The sequence below is a fragment of the Jaculus jaculus genome, chromosome 18 (genome assembly GCF_020740685.1).
Source record: "Jaculus jaculus isolate mJacJac1 chromosome 18, mJacJac1.mat.Y.cur, whole genome shotgun sequence".
In the NCBI taxonomy this organism is placed as follows: Eukaryota; Metazoa; Chordata; class Mammalia; order Rodentia; family Dipodidae; genus Jaculus; species Jaculus jaculus.
The window spans coordinates 42,213,665-42,238,282 of record NC_059119.1 but is presented as its reverse complement, the minus strand read 5'-3'; the positions used below and the strand labels follow the sequence as shown (position 1 = coordinate 42,238,282).

At 39.9% G+C, this 24,618-nt stretch overlaps 1 protein-coding gene across 1 annotated transcript in view; it reads right to left on the bottom strand.

The window, feature by feature from the left end:
• The window catches only part of LOC101599863 (neurexin-1), a 545,566-nt gene extending 524,073 nt beyond the window's left edge, over nucleotides 1-21,493 (bottom strand). The window contains exons 1-2 of the mRNA XM_045137280.1: nucleotides 20,790-21,493; nucleotides 20,554-20,720 (exon numbers count right to left, since the gene is read on the bottom strand). Of these exons, the coding sequence (XP_044993215.1) occupies nucleotides 20,554-20,720; nucleotides 20,790-21,493 (871 nt within the window). The remainder of the gene's footprint in view (nucleotides 1-20,553; nucleotides 20,721-20,789) is intronic.
• Between the last annotated feature and the right edge of the window lie 3,125 nt (nucleotides 21,494-24,618).

Genomic DNA, 24,618 nt, shown 5'->3' with positions numbered 1-24,618 from the left:
CCATGAAAGCACTACACTTAATGTTAATACATTATTGTTCATATTCATACATTAATGCTAATCTCATTTCTGTTTAGAGAAGGTTCTCTTTTCCGGTGGCAATGACCACTAAGATGACCCAAAAGGCAACATAGTACTGAGAAGAAGGGACGGAGGAGTGTCCAGCACTGAACATCTCACACCCTCCAAGGCTCAGGGTCCATTACAGAAGAGGTGGAGGAAAGAGCCAAAGGAAAGGTACCACTCCTTCCATACAACTGTCTGGACAGAAATTGGCCTCGATACCCAAGACCTCGCAATGCCTAGCAATAACCTACACAAGACCCTCATAATAGCAGAAAAAGATGATGACATCAAATTAAAAGAGAGGCTAATGTAGAGAGAAAGGGGATATGACACACACACACACGTAATATTCAAAAAACTTCAGATACTTAAAAAAAATTCAAGGACTGGAAAGATGGCTCAGCGGTTAAGGAACTTGCCCATGAAGCCTAAAGGACACAGGTTTTATTTCCCAGAACCCACGTAAGCCAGGTGCATGTGGTGGCACATACGTCTGGAGTTTGTTCCCAGTGGCTAAAAGCCCTGATGCACCCATTCTCTCTCTCTCTCTCTCTCTCTCTTTCTCTCTCATAAACAAGTGAACAAAAATAAAATATTTTTTAAATTAAAAAAATATGTGCTCTATACTATTAATTTCTGAATTGTTTTTATGGAAATTTGATGATACAAATATGGAAACTAAGTGTATAGTTTCCTGTTTGGGTACATGACTTGCTTAAGAAAGCAAGGGCTGGAGGGATGGCATAGTAGTTAAGGCATTTGCTTGCAAAGCCAAAGGACCAAGGTTCAATTTCCTAGGACCCACATTAGACAGATCCACAAGGGGGTGCATGCCTCTGGAGTGTATTTCCAGTGGCTGAAGGCCCTGGCACATCCATGTTTTCTTTCTCTCTCTCTCTCTCTCTCTCTCTCTCCATCTTTTTCTGTGAGATGAATAACTAAAAGTGAAATATTTTAAAGAAACCAAGCTCCAATGTCAGAAGAAGTGACATGGCGATGTTTCAGAGTATAGAAGAGTACACAAATAACTATATACCCATTACAAATGAAAATTTACTTTTACTTTCTTTGTGTGTGCTATATTCATTTCCATATTATTTAAACATTTTTTTGTGAAATTACTGATGATTTTATGAAAAGAAAAAACCACAGATGTTGGTTAATAAATATTCCCAGGATATATGTTTTATATGAGAATTTACTTCTTAAATTGGGTAGTTAAAATATCATCTCAAAAGATATTTGGCATAAATATTGAAAAACCTAAAGGACAGTTTATAGAGAATAAGGATTCACTCTAATATTTACATTGCTTTTTAATTGCTGTCTAAAGTTATTGTTTGAATACAACTGTGATTAACAATAGTCTTGTTTTGTTTTTATTTCATTTATTTGCATGTGGGGGGAGGAGGGTACATGTGCCAGGGCCTCTTGGCACTGCAAACCAATGTCAAATGCACCAGTTTTTGCATCTGGGAAAAACCTAGGCCTGCAGAGTTGCAAGTAAGTGTCTTTAATCTCAGAGCCATCTTCCCAGCCCATAAAATCCCTTCTATTAAAAATGTCACAAGATGATATAGTCAGAAGGAAACAGTAGAAAAGGTTAAAAAAAAAATATCCTTTTACAAAGTAAAAGGAAAATGCATAGGCCAGAAATGAATCACCAAATCAAAACAGCAGAAAACAAGAACCTTATGTATGCTGAGAATGATCTGCAATACTACTATAGGATGTATGTTAATCATGGGTTCTTTGGCTTTGCAGACAAACACCTTAACTGCTAAGCCATCACTCTAGCCCAGGTGTTTTAAAAGTGGTAAAGAGCTATTTTGGGTGAGATATGAGAAACTTTACCCAACAAATGTATATTGTGAAAGTGCAAAATGAGCACACAAAAAAATTTATACACATTGGTGACTCAACATAGATGAGCTATTTCCAGAAGTTAGTAATCCTGGAGTAGCAGAAGAAACCAGTTTGAAAGGAACAGGAAGCAAATGAACTGCTCAGCTTAGTCATCCATTTGCAACTTTTCATGAAATATACATTTTTTCAATTTCCATTATTCCAACATAAATTTAGGCAAATTAAAGAGAGAACTAAGTAATTACTGATATTACCCATATATGTGTATATATATAAAATCTAGATAAGCTTGACCATTTAGAACTTTTCAGACATTTCTAATATTTCCATTTTGAAAAAGAGGCATCACAAGAATACTACACGTCACTGTGAAAGCAGTAGACAAAGACAGCACACTCTTTTCAGTTCTATGTCTGAAACGGGTCAGAGATACATGACAATAAGGAGAGAAGTTATAGAGGGAAAATTAGTACAAGTCATTGTGCTGAGGAGGAAGCTGTACCAGGTTCCAGGCCACTCATCTTCTAGGAGCCTTTCATTTAGCTTCAGAGGGAAAAATCAAACTGGCAAATGAGTACAGTTGATTTTATGTATTTCTTTATTTTTGCACGTGATAGGCAAGTGCTCTACCACTGTGTACACGTCTAGCCCTTATGTGCCCAAGTAAAAGAAGAAAAAGATAATGATTAGAGTTATATAAGATTTAACTCAAGAATTCTGTTTCATGGTATTCTTTAGAATATATCCTGAAGGTTCATGTCACATTCTGTTCAATAATATGAACATTGTGCTATTTCTAATACAGGATTCCAGTCTAGCATGATGACACAAACTTTAGAAAATTGTATTATGGGTCTCATATTCTGAAATGAACTATTGGTTTGACATTTCAAATGTCTCAGAAAATTCTACAACATGAAGAATTACCAACTTTCTCTGTTAATATGTTCTTGAACTTATAAATTCTATTTTTTAATATTTATTTTTAAATTTTTTGTTCATTTATTTATTTATTTATTTGAGAGTGACAGAGACAGAAAGGGGCAGGTAGAGAGAGAGAGAGAGAGAATGGGCGCACCAGGGCCTCCAGCCACTGCAAACGAACTCCAGACGCGTGCGCCCCCTTGTGCATCTGGCTAATGTGGGTCCTGGGGAATCAAGCCTCGAACTGGGGTTCTTAGGCTTCACAGGCAAGCACTTAACCGCTAAACCATCTCTCCAGCCCCTATAAATTCTATTATTGTGATGATTTAAATAGACTTTTTACGTACCTTCCCCAGTAAAAACACAGAAACAACTGATCTTTACAAGTTATTTTCTTTTTAAAATATTTGTTTATTTTACAGACAGGGCAAGAGAGAAAGAATGAATGGGCACCCAGGGCCTCAGCCACTGTAAATAACTCCAGATACATGTGCCACCATGTGCATGTGGCTACATAGGTTCTAGGGAGTTGAGCTTGGGTCCTTAGGCTTTGCCAGCAAGCACCTTAACTGCTAAGCCATCTCTCTAGCCGGTTATTTTACTTTTTAAAGATAAGTACATAATTTTGGCTTTGTACATATATATGCATGAACTTATAACTTGTTTTATATTCATTAAACAGATTTTAAACATATATTAGTTTATGTTGTAAGTCATTGTATGTAGTTTTACTATGGTCTATTTAGTCAAGTGTAGTATGCAGTAAGTACCAGTGCTAATGTAATTGTAAGAATTACTCAAGTATTTCTCAAGAAAAGAAGTTTGTAGAATTACTACCTGGGGGGGGGGGGAACACACATACATTTTCATTGCTACCATTCAAATACTTCCAAAAGAGTTGCAGTAATTTACCCTCTACTCAAATATGCTTTGCCATGCTTCTACCCAAAATAGATATGATGGTGCTTTTACATGTTCTCAATAAGCTAAGCAAGAAGCACAATCTTAATTTAATGCACGCTTTTTTACTTAGTAATATTGATGTTCTTTTCATATATTTATAAGCTAATTGAATGTCTCTTTAAATAATATTTTTGTTTGCTGGACTTTTGTCTTTGATACTTTTGGGGGGGGTGTTTCGAGGTAGGATTTCACTCTAGTCTAGGTTGAACTGGAATTCACTCTGTATTCTCAGGGTAGCCTCGAACTCATGGCGATCCTCCTACCTCTGCGTCCCGAGTACTGGTAATACTCTTAATATCTTGAAATTAAATCACTTATTAACATTTGTTGAACTACTATTGTTGGGGCCAAAGTCTGCCAGCTTTCACATGCATGATTTTAGGTCGAAATGCTCCTCTAACAGCTTACAATCAATGGAGGAAGTAGGTGGGATGATAAAAAACTGTAATATAATATGTTGAATGTAACAATGGGTTCTGAACAAAGCAAACCACACTCAAGGGAGAGACAGGGATAGAATGAGGGGTATCATAGAGGACTTCATCGTGAAGATACAGTAGGTGAGTTTTGAATGACAAGTAGAATGTCATTAAAAAGAGATTAGACAGAAAGCATTAGGTTTAGAAAGAAAGGCACTAGAAAGGGCCCCAAAACATGTAAGTGAAAATATTTCTCATAATATCAAAAATAATTGGCTTAGTTTTCAAGTTGTCAGATGGAAAAAAAAAAAGGTAAAAAAAATGAGATTGGAGCCAGCCGTGGTGGCGCACGCCTTTAATTCCAGCACTCAGGAAGCAGAGGTAGGAGGATTGCCATGAGTTCGAGGCCACTCTGAGACTCCATAGTGAGTTCCAAGACAGCCCGGGCTAGAGTGAGACCCTATCTCAGAAAACCAGAAAAAAGAAAAAAAAAAAAAAAGAGATTGAGCAGAGAAGCAAACTGATGAATAAAAGTGTTGGCTTTCTTATGAATGTGACCTATATCCCTTAGCCAAAAGAAAAATACTATTTCTAAAGGATCACCACAGCAGTAGAGAGGAACAGGGGTCTGTGAATGGATACGTGACAGTGCCTGAGACTAGGAAAGGGGTAAAGGAGCCGCAAGAGCACATATGATGGGCAGTGACTAGAGGCTAAGACGGCACAGTATCACGGATGGAAGAAACCTGGAACACTCTCTTTGTATTCCAACTTCTGGTGACACCACCAATTCCGTGACAGCCTTGATCACACACGTTGAAGCCTCACCTCTGCCACGGCACTCGACTAAAATGTGACATCCTTCAATGCACAGACTTAGCATTTCATCAAAACATAGAGTTCCACCAAAAACTAAACTGTCAAGTTTCCTGACTCTGTGTTCATATTGTATGCCAAAATAGACTTGAGATTTGTTAACTCTGTACCTTTTCTACCAAGTTCCTATAACCTCTACATGGCTGACTTAAAATTCTCTCTTTTGATATGGAAGGATCCAGTGATTAGAGAGATTTAAAATGATGCTGACTTAATTAAGAATGAAGACAACTGAGCTGGAGAGATAACTTAGTGGTTAAAGCACTTGCCTGTGAAGTGTAAGGACCCAGGTTCAATTACCCAGTACCCACATAAGCCAGATGCACAAAACGTGGCATGCTCTGGAGTTGATCTGGAATGGCTAGAGGTCCTGGTACACTCCATTCTCTCTCTTGCTTTCTCTCTTCCTCTTTCCCTCGTTCTCGCTCTCTCTCAAATAAATAAATAAAAATAAAATATTTTTTAAAAAAAGAACGAAGACAATCCATTAACTATTTTTAAAGGATCTGTATGTCTTGCACTCTACAGAGGCATACCATTATATTTGCACTTTCCAAAAACTAAGCCTCATTTTACTGCTATAGACATCAACAAATACATCCTATTACAGCTCTCATACACTGTGAATAACAGTAATTTTTATTCATATGTTTAATTTTTTTTACTTTTATTTATTTATTTGAGAGTGACAGAGAGGAGAAGGAGAGAGAGAGAGAGAGAGAAAGAAAGGGCGCGCCAGGGCTTCCAGCCACTGCAAATCAACTCGAGACGTGTGCGCCCCCTTGTGCATCTGACTAATGTGGGTCCTGGGGAATTGAGCCTCGAACCAGGGCCCTTAGGCTTCACAGGCAAGCACTTAACCACTAAGCCATCTCTCCAGCCCTTATTCATACTTTTGATGCTTGACTTAAGACTTGCATTTAGATTTCAACTATTTGGGCTCTCTAATGTCTAGCCTCCCAGGTCTAACAGTGCAGAGGTGAACACTGCTTAGGAGCTATCATCTGCTCTTATGACACCTACCTAAACAGGACTTTTGAATTAAGAGGTGAGAAATAACAAAGGGGTTACTGACAAAGCTGAACCTCTAGCTTGTGCAGCCAGTTTTGCTGGTACACTAAGAACATAACAGAGAATCTGGAAATAAAGATTTTTAGTTTTGTGACTACCTTGGTTGTTTTCTGGTTTTTGCTCAAAATAATTTTTCAGACCTCTCATTTCATCCTGCTCTAAGGAAAATTTATACCATGGTCAGAGCCCCTTTCACCCCAAGCAGTATTTCCCGAAGAATAATGACTAAGAGATTTGAGGGCAGCCCTCAATTATGCTACACTGAGCAGCAGCAGGGCAGGAACATGTACCTCCGGGAGGGGGCTTGGCACTGGATGCACCCCAGAGATGGCCCAGTGAAGAAAGGAGGACTTTCACAAAGGATTTTAGCCTCAGACAACAACTGTAACCTGAGCTCAACCAGGTCCAAGGAAACCAGAGCCCGGGGCAGTCCGCCGTGTAAAGAGGACAAGGGCGGCTGATCAAGGAAAACAGAAGCTGTGGGTAGGAACATGCTGAGAGTGTACTCTGGGGCACTGGCCTGCAGGAACTCCAAGTCAGGTCAGGCGGAGACGTAATTCCCTGTCACCTGGTCTGTACCACTTGGCACTACACTTGAAATGCTTCTTTTTCTTTCTTTCTTTCTTTCTTTCTTTCTTTCTTTTTTTTTTTTTTTTTTTTTTGGCAAGGGGTGGCTTTAGTGTGTATATAAAGTGGGTTCACTTAAGCTATTTTCAACACAGGATTTGGGATAGTTTCTCACATTTACACTTACTACAAACAAACAAATGTTTCTATTTCTTTGGCCCAAATGAACATATTCGTATCAAAATTCATTTAGGTCATAGGTCTTCTATGGACCAAATTATCATCACCAGTATTCCTTAGTCCAGATTCATTTTCCTGTTCATCATTTTATACTTTCCTAACACCCTTGCTTGCTTACCAAGGCAAGGATTCTGGAGCAGCTAATGACAAACACTAGTGAGAGGTATTTTAATCCATTGGGAGCAACACCCCACTGAGAATCTCATGCAGCCACTGTCCATGGAGGTCTAAGGTATCATGGGAAATGAGCAAGCGAGCGAAAGGCAGCACAGGAGGTGACGCTGCTGCTGCAGGTGGGCAGAACTGGACACCTGTGGCACTTCGGAAACCTGGCCTCCGGGAAAGCTCGTGACAGCTAGGCGTAGGTGAAGCAAATGGAGCAGAAGCTCTTAGAGGAAGCCTACAGAATGTCAGGCCAGTGTTCACGGAAGAAAGCTATCTATCTCAGCGCAGACAGTACTCTTTCTCTAAGCCAGAAAAAAGTAATTCAAAAGAGTCCTAACCAAATGGATTTCATTTCCACTGAAGACATAGCAAGAAATTAATTTATGTCACCTGAGAAAGCGTTTTCATTAAACTGAGGGAAAAATGCTGCGCAGGTAAAATTAATAAACAGATAAATAGAATTCTGAAAAAGAGAAAAAGCACTATGAAATCACATTAGCTAAACCAGAAATCTTTGAAACAGAATTCTGATACGTGACTATATGTAGAGCATATACAACTTCTACTTCAATTTTTAATAAAGGTATGAGCACATGCACAGAAATGTATAGCTTTGGCTCAAATTCTTGCTCCATAAATTTGTATTGTGTGAATATGGGGAATTTGTTAAATCTCTGTTTATGTCTTAGCTTCCTTTTTTAGAAAATGTTTAAACTAGTACCTACTTTACAGAGTTACAGGATGGGTCAAATGAAATAATATGTGTAAAAACCTTAAATACTGAACAACACAGATGTAGCAACTAAGAATCTACTATTAGCACTGACAATGAAGATTTTGCTTTTACCACTGATGTTGGTGGGAAAAATCCCAACCCTACAACGTGGTAAATTTGTGAGATAAAAGATGACTGTATGGGCTGGAGAGATGGCTTAGCAGTTACGGCACTTTCCTGCAAAGCCCATGGGTCCAGGTTCGATTCCCCAGGACCCACGTTAGCCAGATGCACAAGGTGATACATGCATATGGAATTCATTTGCAGTGGCTGGAGGCTCTGGCACACCCATTCTCTCTCTCTCTCTCTCCCCTCTTTCTCTCTCTCAAAATATATGTATTTTCTTTTAAAGAAGAAGATAATCCCAGATTGTTTAGCCCCAGTACAAACATCCACTGTCTTGATTTAGGATGAAATACAAACATTTCTGTGTCATAAAGTAAAAAAAAATATGTTCACAGTAACTTGTTGGGCCTGGGAAAAGGGAGCTGTCTATAATTTCTTATTTCTTTTTAAAAATATTTGTTATTTATTGACTTGTAAGAAAGAAAGAAAGACACAAAGAGAAGTGAAAGAGAGAATGGGTGCACCATGGCCTCCAGCCACTGTAAACAAACCTCAGATGCATGCACCACTTTGCATCTGGCTTTATCTGGGTACTGGAGAATTGAACCCAGGTTGTTAGGCTCTGCAGGCAAGCACCATAATCACTGAGCCATCTCTCTGGTCCCTAATTCTTTATTTCTAAGACAGCGGTGAAAGTGTACAGAGGTTGCAGAGGAACGCCATTACCAGGTGAAGAATACCCTTGTTCCTGAAACTTCCCCTATGCCTTCCCAAACATGTGAAGGAAATCAATGCAGAGTGTAGCAGAATATACAATGCATGAAATTCAAATGGGGAAATAAAGTGTTTAAATGTTACTGAAAGCAAAAATTTTAAACAGTGATAAAAGGCATGTTATTTTCAAATAATTTTATTTATTTGAGAAATAGAGATAGGAGCAGAAATACACACAGAGAGAGAGAGAGGAGAAAGGGTGCATGCATCTGGAGTTCACTGCACATGAACTCCAGATGCATGCACCACTTTGTGTATCTGGCTTTAAGTGACTCTTAAAGAATCAAACCCAGTGCCTTTAATTGCTGAGCCATCTCTCTAGCCCCAAATTATTTTAAAATTCCCATTTTACTTTAAATAAAGGCTATAAAAAGTCAAAGGAAAAAGAAAACCCAATGATCTATGCATTAAAAATACATAAAAATCGAAGTTGGACACAGAGTTATGTTTTGAAACTTATGTTAATTAGATATTCAAGACAAAGTTCTTATAGATTCTATAAGCATTATGGTTTAAAATATTGTTTTGGTATTTTTAAGTCTATTTAAAAATATTCCTGTAGTGGACTCTGCTTATTTAGAGCTTAGGAAGTGCTTAGTAAGTTTAACTTCCTAGTTTCTGGTTTTTTCTTAACTTTTAATTTTTTAAAATTAATTTGAGGAGAGAGAGAAAATGGATGCACCAGGGCCTCCAGCCTGCAAATGAATTCAAGAGGCATGTGCCACATGTGCCACCAGCTTACAACGGTACCAAGGAATCAAACCTGTGCACTTAAGACTTTTTCAACAAGTGCCTTAACCACTAAGCCAGATCCAGCCCCCTAGTTTTTTTTAATGCATGGAAAGTTTACAGTTTTCAATATTATTAGTTTTATGTGTTTATTTGTTGTGGTGGTTTGATTCAGGTGTCCCCTCTAAATTTAGGTGTCCTGAATGCTAGGTTCCCAGCTGATGGATATTTAGGAATTAATGCCTCCTGGAGGGAGTGTATTGTTGGGGGCAGGCTTATGGGTTTTATAGAGAGTTTCCCCATGCCAGTGTTTGGCACATTCTTCTGATGTTGGCCAGGGGGTGATGTCTACCCTCTGCTCATGCCATCACTTTCCCCTGCCATCGTAGAGCTTCCCCTCGAGCCTGTAAGCCAAAATAAAACTCTTTTTCCCAGAAGCTACTCTTGGTTGAGTGATTTCTACCAGCAATGTGAACCAGACTGCAACATCTGTCTTTGTTGATGTTTACACAACTTCTAGGAATGGCTGGGGTGATGTTAATCAATAAAGTGAACATAATATGATCTCTAATATAAATGTAATGTTTAAGATCTTACGTAACGAAACAAATACTAAATTATTTTAAATTATAAAGAATATATTTTGAGCAGGGCGTGGTTATGCACGCCTTTAATCCCAGCACTTGGAGGCCGAGGTAGGAGGATCACCATGAGTCCAAGGTCACCCTGAGACTACATAGTGAATTCTAGGTCAGCCTGGACTGGAGTGTAACCCTACCTTGAAAGACTGGAAAAAAAAAAAAAAAGAATATACTTTAGTGGCATTTTACTAATATGTATGTTTTTAAGATTTTGACAAATGTCAAGTCCTTTAAAAGTATCTTTTTGCTTGAAATATATCAGTTTCTTGCATATTTCACATCTTTGTGGATATCTCTGTATAGACAGATATGAACATATATAAATTTAGAGAACAGAAATAAATATCTTATTATTTTAAATATCACAACATTCCATTTCGCAGAAAGTTGATCCATCTTTTTAAACAGACATCCATGTGTACCCTAGCATACATTTAATTGTCTCTCACTTCAGTAAATTAAACATTTAGTATATAAAGCATCACATGTAATTTTAAATAAATAATTGCTTTCCTTTCAGGGAACTCAATTTTGAAGAAGAAAGCTGCAAAGTGGTGCCATCTACACGGCAGTTATATCTACAAGCTACCATGCCAGCCACATCCCCAAGGAGAGGGCAGGCATGCTTAATTATAGAGAGACATCATTACTTAGAAGAAAAACATGAGTCTGTAATCTCCTTGCTTCTGCTGGATGGGAGCTGTTCATTCTGCTGAATCTAGCAATGTCTGAGAAACACTTAAGCTAAGCTGGTTCCACACGGCCAGGGCCAGGTACTCTCAGGTCACAAACAACAGGACTCCTAAGCAAGCTCTGGTCAGTGCTGCTTCCCTTGTGGATTCCAGTCCGCACTGAATTCATTAAACAGAAAGCCTCTCCTGATGTGAGAATGCGAGCACAGCAACTTGGTTTTAGCCACTTCCTTCTATCCTTTGAAATTCCAGATCTCTCCGAGGATGCAAACTAGCATCCTAGCAAAGTAGCACTTCTTCCCATAACGTGGCGTCACCCGGTCTTTTCTCATTGTAGTCCCTCAATCAAAGATTCCAGGCCACGCAGTTGTGAACACAAGCAACTATTCAAAGAGTCCAGGTCAGCACTTCTGCTTTCCAGGTCAGACTTGTTTCCCTCCCACTTCTTTCTGTTAATACTTTCTCCTCTCTCCCAGAAACAACATAAAAAATGCATCTTTCTCACCACTCATAGACAATGGGTTGGGAAGCCAAACTCATTTACCCAAAGACAGGAAGTATTATCTCATTATGTAATTTCAATTAAGTGCCCACTGTACTTCTGAATGGACTGTTTTTCCTATTTCCAAATCTTCAGAGAAACCATGTATCACCTCTCAATATATTAATTCAGTGTGGTTAGGTCTTTACATTTTTGTGCTGAATCACAATAGACTTTAATAGTTTTCAGTAACTTTATCTCCCAAACTTTGAAACTGATGCAAATTTAGTGTGGCTTTTGTTCTCAAAAGGACAAAAAGTTGTCATAGCACGGCTTACATTCAACATGTAGGGGTTTCTTCTGGCCACAAGAGTAGAATCAACTCATTGAGCATAATTTAAATAGAAGGTTAAAAGGGAAGCAAGTAAACAAATGTTATAGATTCAAGGTAAGATGGATTCTGGGAAGCTATGTTGCTTTCTTTAGTGTTGTGGTAAGAAGTGGTACTATATAAAAAAGTCTGTCAAGGCCCTTAAGCCTGAAAGCTTGATTACAATCAGCCATATAAAGTAGCACCACACTGACAACTAGTGAGCAAACCTCACATGTACTACTTGTTGGGTGAAGGATATGTAGGCTTTGTCACAGGGTGGACAGAACTACGTGCTGAGGTACCAGGCATACATGGGCTCAAGCTCCAACTCTACCATTCATTGTGCATGGAACTTTGGGGGAGCAAGCTTTTCTAACCTATCAAGAAAGACTATTTAAGAAATAATTATGGTATGACAGACAAAGCACAGCATAAAATTCCTTTCACTAAGTAAAAACTACAGAGTAGTTAAAATAATAAGTAATGTGATTTCAAACAGAGTGATTTTAAACGCTACTCACATTTAAGAGGTATCTATTAAAAATAGAGTCAGAGCCATGCGTGGTGGCACATGCCTTTAATCCCAGCATTTGGGAGGCAGAGGATCACCACGAGTTCAACACCACCCGGAGACTACATAGTCAATTCCAGGTCAGCCTGGGGTAGAATGAGACCCTATCTCAAACAACAACAACAACAAAACAGAGTCGGTGAATGTAGTTTTTGAAATAGCTTGCCATATAATTCTAGCAACTAGGAGGCTGAGGTAGAAGAGTCACCATGAGTTTAAGGCTATCCTGAACTACAGAGTGGCCTCCAGATCAGCCTAGGCTAGAGTGAGACTCTGCCTCAATATTATATAATCTGTTTTATTTCTAAACATTACAAAGACATGGCAAATTAAAACATTAATAAACCTCAAAGTTACATCAGACATTGCAAACAATACTCTAACGAAGTTTGGATTTATGGCACTAGTACTAGATAAAAATTTTGTCTAAAATTTTTAATAGATTTACATGTTAGCTTTAAATGTAATGTGCAAGTTCACTGGTATATATCCACTGAGCAAAAATAATTTTTAATTTGAAGGATACTTTAAAGTTGAACTAGAGCTTGCACACACTAAAGTATGTGTGTCAAAGAATCTTGGCAAATATTTATCCCATACACCCATCACCCAGAAGCCACCTGAAGCTCCATGGTGGGCCCTCCTGCAGCAATGCTACACAATGCTCACCTAGGTTTGGCACCTTTCCCAATAGACTACTCCTGCCTGTTGTGGATTTCACAGATACAGAATCATATTGGTGGTTGTTCTAAATTATTTATTTCCTTTCACTTAGGTTCTCTCCCAAGAAGGACAAAGAGACTAATGTTGTCGTTACTCAGTTTATCATGCAACCACATGCCACTGTACAGTGATTAAATCCCACCAAATCTGATACATGCAGTTTGGCATCCAACATAATCGTGAACAGATTTACAGGAGCATATTTAACCTTTGGATATGAAGACTCATCCTACAGCCAGTTACCCTGACGCTACTGTCTCAAATTTTCAACCTTCTCTAAGAGTATAAATCCCTCATTTATACTCAAGCACACTGTGAGGCAGGTTAACAGAAGTTACTTATGTATTGGCAGTCTGACTAACAGTTTCCAATTTTTATCTTCATTAACTGAAAGACAGAATGTTAGAGGCCTTATTCTGATTTTTGTATCTATTTCAAGGCAAAACCACATCTGAAAATTGTTTCTTCAGATCTCAGTCATGTTCTGTTTATATAGAAAATATAAATAACAACACAGCATGAAAGGAATATGAGAGGCCACTTTACCCATGCCCTCCCAAATTCAAGTAGGAATATATAGAATTCAGACTCTAAAGAAAAGTAAAAGCTATGGAATTTATGAAAAACTCTTAAACAACTGAACAAGCAAAATTGTTTTCAAAACCTTATCAGAGGGATGGAGAGATGGCTCAGAAGTTAAGGTGCTTGCTTGCAAAGACTAACAACCCAGGTTTGATTCCCCAGAACCCACGTAAACCCAGATACACCAAGATGTGCATTATCTGAAGTTCACTTTCAGTGGCTGGAGGGCCTGGCATGCTCATGCTAATGCACATTCTTTCTCTCTCTGTCTCTCACTTTCACACTCTCTCCTTGCAAATAAATAATTTTTTTTAAAAAAAACCTTACTAGAGGGTTGAAGAGATGAATTAGCAGTTAAGGTACTTGCTATAATAAAGCCAAAGGACCCAGGATAAATTTGTCAGAACCCATATAAGTCAAATGCACAAGGTGGTGCATGCATCTGAAGTTCGTTTGCAGTGACTGTGGAGGACTTGGCATGCCCATTCTCTCTCTCTGTTCTCTCCCCCACTCTTTCTTTCTCAAATAAATAAAAATATAAAAATTAAAAAACCTTATTACAGCATTTTAAAGCTTACCATGTGGAAAACTATACATCAATTCCTACACTTCTAAGTAATAGACTAGGGACTGAGCCATGACATATAGAAAAATGCATTAAGAATATACACATGTGGGTTTTAAGTAGGGTACATTTTTAGTGTATTTGTCACATTTCATTTAATGTCTAAAACTGGAACATGATCACATGATCATGTATATAATTTTATGCAGAAAAATATAATCTTTTTATGATGACTATAATAATATCTGATTTGAATTTTTAAAGCTCAAATATATTATTAGCTTGTCTGCAGCATACATATAAATAATTTTAATTTATAGGAGAGCTTCAAAGGCAAATTATAACTTGGATACACCCATTTTAGCCATTAAAAGGATTCTAGGTCAGATGACAATATTAGTATAAATTTTGTGACTGTTTTTGTTTTTCAGGTGCTAGGGAAGCACTCCATCACTGAGCTACATCTGCAGCCCAGTGTAGATGGTTCTAAGTATGGTAGAAAAAGAAATCACTGTTTAAGTATATGATTGGGATAAAAGACAGACATTATATGGAGAGTGAAATGCACCTTTTAGAAATGCTTTTGTGCTAAATGCCTAATAAGTAATAAGTGTTCATATAAAGTACTATATTATTAATGGCATGTGTATATGAGGGTGGTAGGTGCATGTCACAGTGAGTGTGTGGAGGTCAGAGGACAACCTCGAGGTGTCTGTGCCCTTCTACCTTCTTTGAAAAAGGACCCCTTGCTACTGTAAACAAGTGCCAGATTAGGTCGCCTGCAAGCAAGCTTTGGATTCTCCTGGCTGCTTCCCATTGCCATACGCACACTGGAATCACAGATGCCTGCCTGTGTCAGTTTGCATCCAGCTTTATGGGGGAGCTGGAGAATCAACCTCAGGTAAGAAATCTTTGCAAGCAAGTGTTTTTCCCTATTGAGCCTGCATAAAGTTTTGTAAAGATATTTTGAATCACAGGTAGACTAAGGTGACAATAAAACTGTATAAAACAGAAACAGAGCCTCATTGTTTTCATTATCGCCTTTCTTCTTTCTTTAGAAACTGAATGCTTGGGCAATTAAAAAAAACATCATTACATTCGAGTTTCCATGAGAATGAAACAGTTGTATACTGGATTTTGCTTATAAATATCCTTAAAGAAGATGGTGTCAAGGACAAGAGTAATATTAGTTATAATAACAAAAGCAGTAATAGTCACTACCAAACACCTATGAGGTGCCATAAGCTTTTCTAAAAGTTTATAGGAAGTCATCTGCTTTGTTCTCATGAGAACCCTAGTAAGCAAATAATCACTGTTCTTATGCTAATTTCAGAGGATTACTGAAGAATCCACCTCAAAGTTTATATACTTCTAATCTTTGGGTAGTTTGATGATCTTTTTAAATTTAACCTCACCACAAAAACTGGTCCACAGAAAACAAACTCTTAAAATAATAACCTAGGAAATTTGTGGGATTCTAGAATGGTAAGTACATTGTGGTTATTGTACAAGTAGGGTAAGCTTTTAAAATGGACAGATCAGTGTCCAGAAAGATCCATCAAGTCAAACCTGTTCATGAGCTTTGTCCCACTCAGGGCTTTTTCAAAGGAGTTATCACATCCCCTTCTATAATGGTAGACTTCAGATCAAACTGTGGTAAAACTCTCTGTACCATTTTTGTCTGGTTATACACATTAGCTACCTAACTTGAAAAATATACAAATCATAAGTTTCTATATAACATCATCTAATTGGATTTTTAGAAACTAAAAATGTTGCACTAAGAGCAAATATATCAAAACAGACACAAAGCATAATTTATTGTACTTGGGATATATGAAATTATGGTAATTGCCACAGGGAGCCAGAAGCCAATAAACTCAATAGGAAAAGGCAAGAGAAAGCACATGACTGTCCACACAGACTCAGGTTAAGGTTCAGTGTCCTAAACACTGATTTCTATACCAGAAAAATTCTAACTGCCTTAAGTACAAGAATTCTGATTTGAAGAATTCCTTTTAAAGATTTTTTTTTTTTTTTTAAGTCCTGTTTGTTTCCCTACTGTTCCACTAGTTTGGTCTAGAGCTTATAGTGGGTGCTTAACAAATGTTGTTGACTGACAAAAGAAAATAATGTTTTCTCTCTTTCTATCTGCCCCCCTTTCAATCTGTCTCCTACACTGCAGTCAAAGTGACATTACTAAAATACAAACGTGACAGTGCCAGCCATCTTCATTTTCCACACAGTGCTACATTCTTTTCTCCATTACTTGTACAACGAAGCTTAAAATCACTGACACGGTTCAGAAGACCCATCATGGCCTGGCTCTACATTCTCAGGAGATCAAAACTCAGAGGACTCCCCTAAGGAGAATGCACATGCTGTGCCATCATCTTCTTTTCTTTTTTTAAGGTAGGGTCTCACCTGACCTAGAATTCACTATGTACTCTCAGGATGGCCTCGAATTTATGGCAGTCCTCCTACCTCTGCCTCCTTAGTGCTGGGATTGAAGGCATGCGCCACCATGCTTGGCTTGTGCCATCTTCTGTACAGACTTCTGTCTCTGAGTTTACCTAGCTAGCAATTCTCAATTTCCACCTGGTCAAATCCTTCTCAGATTTCAAATTCATCCTTAATGGTCACATCAGAATCACCTTAGTGGACTGTCTTCTCCCAGTATTTTAATTGCTCTCACTATTTTTAAAGATATACAATTATTGTAAATTCTTTTTTAAAAAAATTAATATGCCTTTTCAAAAATAGGAGGTCTGCTGTGACAGATAGGATTTTTGATTTTGGTCATCATTTTCTTGCATGAAACTAATACTCTGGCATGTGAAAAAAGCTAATGGCATTTTTTTGAAAAAAAAAAAAAGAATGGATATGGTCAATTATCTGTTCACGGCAAAGTCACAGAAAGTAGAGACTTTGTTACACAGCGTTCATCATACCACCATGTCCAATGTTATTAAGCAGTAATTTGAGTGTATGGAAATTTACATAGAGAAACTGAAAGAAAACAACACAGTGTGGTATGAAATTTTAATATGCAACCCTAAAGTGCTTGGGAATTGGATCTAAAAATGATAAGAACTATAACTTAATTTCTTAATGATCATCTGCTTATTCTTATTTTTAAGCCTGATGGCCAAAGAATTCCGTAATTTTTTCAAGCTATGAGGAAACTAATAGTACTCCTAAGTAGAAACATATTAAATGATAATGATGCAGGAGCACTTAGATGAGAATGGTCCGCTGAGCACAGCTATGTACCCCATAAGCATCCATCATTCAAGAACGACGACATTCTTGGATAGCTGGGGTCTGAGACAAACTTTCACGGTCAAAGAACATCAGTGATTCATACATTAGTTCTGTTCCAGGAATCACTCTCATATGTTATTTTTTTTTTCTTTGAATAACATTTTAACTTGAAAAGGTGTCAACCTGAAGGAAGTAGGCATATTATTCAGCAGACATGATGATACAGGACTTAGAAGTAAGGTTTTTGTGCTCTTATGCAGGCCTTCATGACTGACGCAGTCATGAAACACAACCTTTCTGGTGTTCTCTATCAGTGCATAAATAAATAAATAAAACTTACTAGGTTCAAACCAACACAGCAAGGATAAAAATGAATTCATTCTTCAAATTCTAGAAATTTAAAGACATAAATTGTTTCGAGCACTTAATGTGGTGATAAAAAAAAAAATAGAGGGCATTCTCACTATATTCTTCTGTCCTATAAACAGCAGTTGTTTGAAATAGGGAGCAATTAAAATAATAGGAGACTTTCTAAATTAAATGTAAAAGGAATTCTAATTGGGACTAGAGATAATTTGAATTTGTGTTTAATATTTGCTTGGCTATAGTCTTTTCCCTAAATTTTCTGCAATGAATCTACAGTTGTTTCTAAATTAGTCTTATAAAGAATGTGACAATCAGTATAAACACTGACAAGAGGCTGAGCTTTGTTTATACGTCTTCTAAATAGAAATCATCTACACCAGTCATCAATACATGATGGGTGTTGGGAGAGCCATCCACTCTCAATTAATTATTCAATAGTCACTTGACACACATGAAACGGAGAAAATAAGAAAAATGGAGCCAGTCCTTGGGGGAAGACAGACTATGCTGTATCATTCTATGTGAGGTTTGACAATCCACAGGATTCAGCCTTCTATACTCCAATCATGTCTAGTGGAGCTCATTGTACTTTTTTTAGCTCCAAATTTTCAAAATTAATCAATCCTGATGGCTTTGCTTTGGAGGGGGCGTGTAGGATATTCATTCTTCTTGGGCATCAGGTACTATATAGTTCTAATACTTATCTTGGTTATTCCAAATTATTCTTCTTATAGGAAGAACAATCCATTTGCCAAAATAAAATCCATTCTGGAAACATCTAATTCTGCTTCTCTTTAACATTACTTTTTCCATGCTTTCTGTACTTTTAACTGTTACTGATTATGCATGATCCCTGGATCCCTACATTAAAATGCACAGAAATATTTTAAAAATTCATTTAAAACACCTTCCCACACAGTACAAGCTGTCATTGTGTCATATTTGTTTCCTAATTTAAGAAAGGAAGTATATTTCATTAAATTGCTTTCTTTATCATTTAAAGTAGCATCAGAATACCCAGAGCAATATTTTCCCATAAAATAACATTTTCTACGAAACCATACAAATGCATACAATTTCAAATTATACTATTGAAATGATCTTACCTAACTACTATATTTGTATTACAATTTAGTGAGATTTGGTAGAAGAAAAAAGATGTCTCTATGTTGCTTTCGTAAAACGTAAAGACTGATTTTATGTCCATGGAAATTTACTGACAAAGGTGAAGTGCAGGATGGGACATGGGATATAGTTATCTATAATTACTTAAGTTAAAGTATACCTAAAGCAAAAACCATAATGAAGGCGGAGTATAGTTAAACATTGATTGACCCCCACCTCATCCCATCAAGGCTACAGAACTCTTTGTAAACACAGTTTTTTTTTTTTTTCTAACTCTCTTTACTGTTTATACAATTACAGATTTTATCAAGTCTTCCTTTTTTTGTTTGTTTGTTTGTTTGTTTTGGTAAAGCCAAATGAAGGAGAACTGCCAAGTCTGATATTTTACAAAGGTTGGTTTTGCTTAGCCATGTCAGAAAATAAATAAATAAATAAATGAAAATTTAAATTTGTTTTAAAAAATTACACAATAAAACACTGGGACACATAGAGCCTTGTGGTCCTAACACTTTTAAAATCAGATTTACTACTTATCCCTTCTCCCCTCATTTCAGCCACAAATGCTATAGATGTGTGCATTGATTATCTTGATTTCAACCTAAGCTATCTAGCTACTTTAAAATCAGACTTCTCTCTTACTTAGCCCCTTGATATATCAATGTTTCCTGTCCTCCATATCACTAATTCACTTTCTGTTCATAGGTTTTCCTGTATTTACAAAATATTTTTCCTAGTCATTAGCACATAATGTGGAAGAAACACACAGAAAACTAAAATTTAGATATTGAGTGGTGAAAATAAAGCAGGTATGTTTTGCTGCTTAATTTTATATTGTTTGAAGCCCCAGGAGGACAGAAATCGCAACTTGACTTCAGACTACTCAACTGTCATTAGCTAAACATCCTTAGAAAATGTCTTTCAATCACTCATATGCATCCTGTTTAGTAGACTGCTCCCAATTTAGCAACATCTAAAGTTCTCAACCTTTGTTTTTTTCTTTTGGTTATAAAGGCAGTTGTTGAGAAGTATATGATTTGTTCTCTAGCATTTCTAAACATTGGCTGGCCTGTCTCACACTGCAAGAACAACCAAAATCACAAAATTTGACTGAAGTATGGCAAATGTTGGACTTGGACATAACGATGGAATCCAATTATGTCTAAAAAAAAAAAACACAACAACGACAAAAAAAAAAAAAACTGTTGTAAAGAAAATATCCACATCCCTTCCTCGTTTTCAACTGTGCTCTGTTTCAAAGGACACAGGATTCCTATGAACACATATACTCTCCTTGACTCTCTCTCTCTCTTGTCTGTGCCTTAACCCCAATAACCATAAGGGCAATGTCACCCACCCCTTGCAAAGGCTCATTATTATTTTTTTTTTCCAGCACACACACGTTTATGTCCTAGATGGTGGTGTGCGTCACACAGGCACAGTGTGAGAGCCGGGCATGGTGGCGGCATGGGGAGAGCAGCCTCGTGATGAATGGGCGACAGCCCGGCGAATAAAGGCGGCAGCCAGCCAGCCAATGAGGCTGGCCGAGCAGGCGGCGAGCCGGAAGTGGCTGCTGCGGGAGTGGGCGGGGCCGGAAGTGGCTGCTGTGAGGGGGCCGCTCGCTCGCTGTCTGCCAGGGTGGGCGGGGCCGGGCGGGGCGGGGCGGCCTTACCTTGGCTGCAGTCCTTGCCGCGGAAGCCGGTCCTGGAGCAGTCGCACACGGCCTGGTCGTCCACCACGGAGCACACGCCGCCGTTGAGGCACACGCCGCCGCCGCGGTCGCTCTCCTCGCATGGGCCCGCCGCTCCCGGCCCGCCGCCACCGCCCCCTGCCGGCGGCGTGGCGGCAGCGGCGGCGGCGTCCTCGGCGTCGGCGTCGTCGGCGTCGTCGGCGTCGGCGTCGTCGTCGTCGTCGCTCATGCGCACGAGGCCGGCGTCGAGCGGGCGCGCGGGCGCGGCGTCGACCGTCACGCGTCGGATCCAGCCGCGGAAGGGCTCGCGCTCGCGCACGGCGGCCAGCGTGAGCTTGAGCGCGTTGGCGGCGGCGCGCAGCTCGGGCGGCAGGCCGCCCACGAAGAGCGCGCTGAAGACGGTCATGTCGCGGCGGCGCGAGCGCACCTCCACCCACTTGGCCTCGGCGCCGTCCACGAGCAGCGTGGTGTTGCGGAAGTGGCGGCGCAGGCGCACGCGGTGCCACGCGCCGTCGTTGACGGGCGTGTCGGCCAGCAGCGTGGCGGGCTCGGCGCAGAAGATGGAGAAGCTGAGCTGCAGGCGGCCGCCGCGCGTCAGCGCCAGCTCCAGGAAGTCGCAGAAGCCCTCGTCGTCCAGGTAGAGCACGAGGCCGCCGCGCGCGCTGCGCGTCTTCAGCTCGAAGCTCAGCTCGCTCTCGCAGCACGCGTTCCACTTGGGGAAGCGCGTCCACTGGCCCTCGGTGCCCGGGAACTCCAGCCCGCTGCCCAGCTCCGCCCAGCAGCCCAGCAGCAGCAGCAGCAGCAGCGACGCGCCCGCAGCCAGCGCGCGGCCCCCGCCACCGCCGTGCAAGGGCACCCGCACCCGCACGCGCACCGCCGGCGCCCTGCCGGAGCCCGTGCCCGAGCCCGAGCCCGAGCCCATGCTGGTGGCGGCCGGGGGCCGGCGGGGAGCAGCTGCGGACGACAGGGTGATGCAGAAGAGGCTGGCACCCTCCGCCAGCTCCTCTTTTCTTCTCCTCCTCTTCCAACAACTGCCTCGCTCTCTGTAGTCCCCCTTCCGAATGCAAACTGTAGAGCCCGGTGGGACAGGGCAGCCACGCAACTTCCACACCAAAGGGGGGAGATGCACTTTGCAAGCAACGTTCCGAAGGGGGCAAGAAGTCTGCGCAGAATATGGGGGTGGGTGGGTCACGGATCCATTGGCAGTCAACGAAAGGGCATCTGCAGTGCCAAATGCTCCATCCACTTTCTCAAGACCTTTGCTTTTGCAGGACCTTCAGCTGCCCGGATCGTCAGGTGTGGTGCCAGGCAAAACACAGCAGAGTCACGAGGCAGGAGACACTGTTCTCGAGGACTGTCAGGAAGCTGAGGTCCAGTGTCTTTGAATGCTAGGGAATGCCCCAGTCCCCTCCAGATGTAGCTGCCAAGCCGGAAGCAGAAAGGGATCCCTGTGACTGATGAACACCGAGAGTAGCTTCAGAGGCCTGTTTCTTCTGTCACATCACGGGCCATGTTCCTTGCACATGGTCTGCCAGGCTGGATGCACTTCCCAGCTAACCTCCCCTGACGATAAGATTCCGTTGTGAAATCGCCAGAAGCTGTTAGATGTTGAAGTCACAACGGGTCCTCCCTTTCTCTGCACCTCTACAAAGCCAAGCTAAGGTGCCAGCATATCATTTGGTTCTGTATTGGTGATGCATTTGGATCTCATTTTGTCTCTTTTAAGGACACAAATCTGCAGAGAATGAAAATACAAATTAAGGTTTGCAGTCAATCAGTATCACACGAGTCACCTCAGAAAACAGACGCTATTACTAAACAAAGAACCTGTTTTTGTGTCTTGACCAAATAAGAAGGCCTAATATTTCCTAATAGTTAACGTCACATCCTTTCAACAAGCTTTCACAACCCTATGTGTATTGCTTAATAGGTAACTCAAGTTTATTCAGATTTGTTTGTGGTTATTTTTATCCTTTTCCTAACAAAGTTTTAATTTCTAAATATATGAGAGAAATAAATATTGTTTGCTAGTTACATTAAGAGTCAAAATACAACCTATTCAAATCTGTTAATAGCAAAATTTGTAACTGGCAAAGTAGATCAAACTATCGGCAGGAAGCTGCTGGTTTTCATTTGCATAGACAGCTTCCCTGCCATTTAATTTTCCTCAGAGAAGGAATATTGATGGTTTCTTGGGAGCCTCCTTAAAATTTTCAAGCAAATGTATTCCTCTTTCTTTTTAATCAAAGGAATAATCTGATATGATAAAATCTAAATGGAGCCAAATACATATTTTTGGCAATACTTATGTCCCAGCTGCCATAATATTAGTCCTTGTAAAAATGGATATTTAATATTTTGCCTAACAGTGTAGTGACCTAACTCCTCAAGTCCTTATCTGGCTGTGAGCCCTGAGAATTTGTGTGGTCAGAACAGCAGTTGTCATGTATGTCACCTCGCTGCTGTGGCTCCAGGATGTTAGAATTTAAAGCCATATGTTTAAATCACTCACTTTGCTATTAAATCATTTCTCTTTATTCAACTCGAATCTGATCGTTTGTTGAAATGGTGAAGAAACTATGGGTTTTCTCTGAAATTTTTAAACCAACGCTCTCACATTTGGCAAAAAAGTAAAAACATATTTTGTCATAGCAAGCAAATATATTATGTCCCTCACCATTTCAGACTCCTCTACACCCACTGTAGCAAAACACACACACACACACACACACACACACACACAAATTCATTGCTTGGACACAGAATCTCACTATCCAATTAACACTTTTTTTTTCCTCCTACAAGCTGAAACTAGCAGTAATTTATGGCTCCGCATTGTGCTGCTGCTCCTCCATGAAGGGAGCTGAGAGCATTTCTCTTCAGTTCAGAGCCATCCCTACAGGTGTCAGCTGAGAGCCACCAACCTAGGGGATCCCACTTCAAGTTCCTCCCCAGGTGGAACTGATGACTGGTTCTCTTCTTTCAAACACACGCAGCACACGCACACGCTGGCTACTAGCAGAAGGAAATAATCTCAGTTGCTTATTTATTATGCCTGATACATTCCACACCATCAGCTATTACAAGTCATATCTTGCCTACTCTTGTCCCAAGCCCAAGAAAGATGCTCTTTAAAAAATCACCAATAATAGTATAGTATTGAATACGCTTTCATTTTAACGTAGAGTGAGGAACCTGATAAATTTTCAATAATTTGCAAAATAAGTCTAGAATATCACAATCAAGAGTAGTGCTTTGAGCCCTGTTTCAAGCTTGTATGTTAGAAAACCTTTGTGTGTGAGACCATCGGAGCTTAATTTATTAATTTTACTACATCATGTAACCGTTTTTCATCTCTCTCTCCTGCCCTCCTCCTCTAATGCACATCTTGACAATTGTATAAATGATGGTGGGAAGGGAGAAAACCTAGAGGAATGTATATATTCTTATCAGAAGGGAGGTCAACTGACTCTCCCAGTTCCTGGAGGAAGCTCATTGTGTGAGAGAGTATCTATTTATATGGAGAAAGAGGATTCTCTCTAGGTGCCCCGGAAAGACCTGGTGAGTCCACAAATTAGAGGATGAAATAAAAGGGCCTGGAAAACAATCGTACTGCAGCCAAAACAAAAAGCGCTCTAATTCAAAAGCTGACCAACAGCCTCATCAATCTTTCCTTTCATTTCCAGAACAAAAATCCATCCCCAAGTCCCTGGGAGGATCAATACAGTATGCTGATCAGCTGCAGTTGCATTAATTTTAATATGGTTATAGTAAGCCACACATGCACACACGCCCCTTACCATGAAGCCTTCAGTGTAGCATCATAAAAACCCTGAAATCTGTGGGAGAATTGGAGAAGCGCCTGTCTTCTTGCCCCTGGCTTTTACAAACTACCTCAATAGCAATGCACGCCCCAAATTCTCCCTGGCTTTCCCGCCTAGGCTCTGGAGCCAAATCTGTAGCACCAGTGCAGTTTCTTGGAGCCTGAAGTCTGCTGCACAAATTAAGGATGGGCATAGTGTGGGCTGATGAGGACGGAAGAGAAGG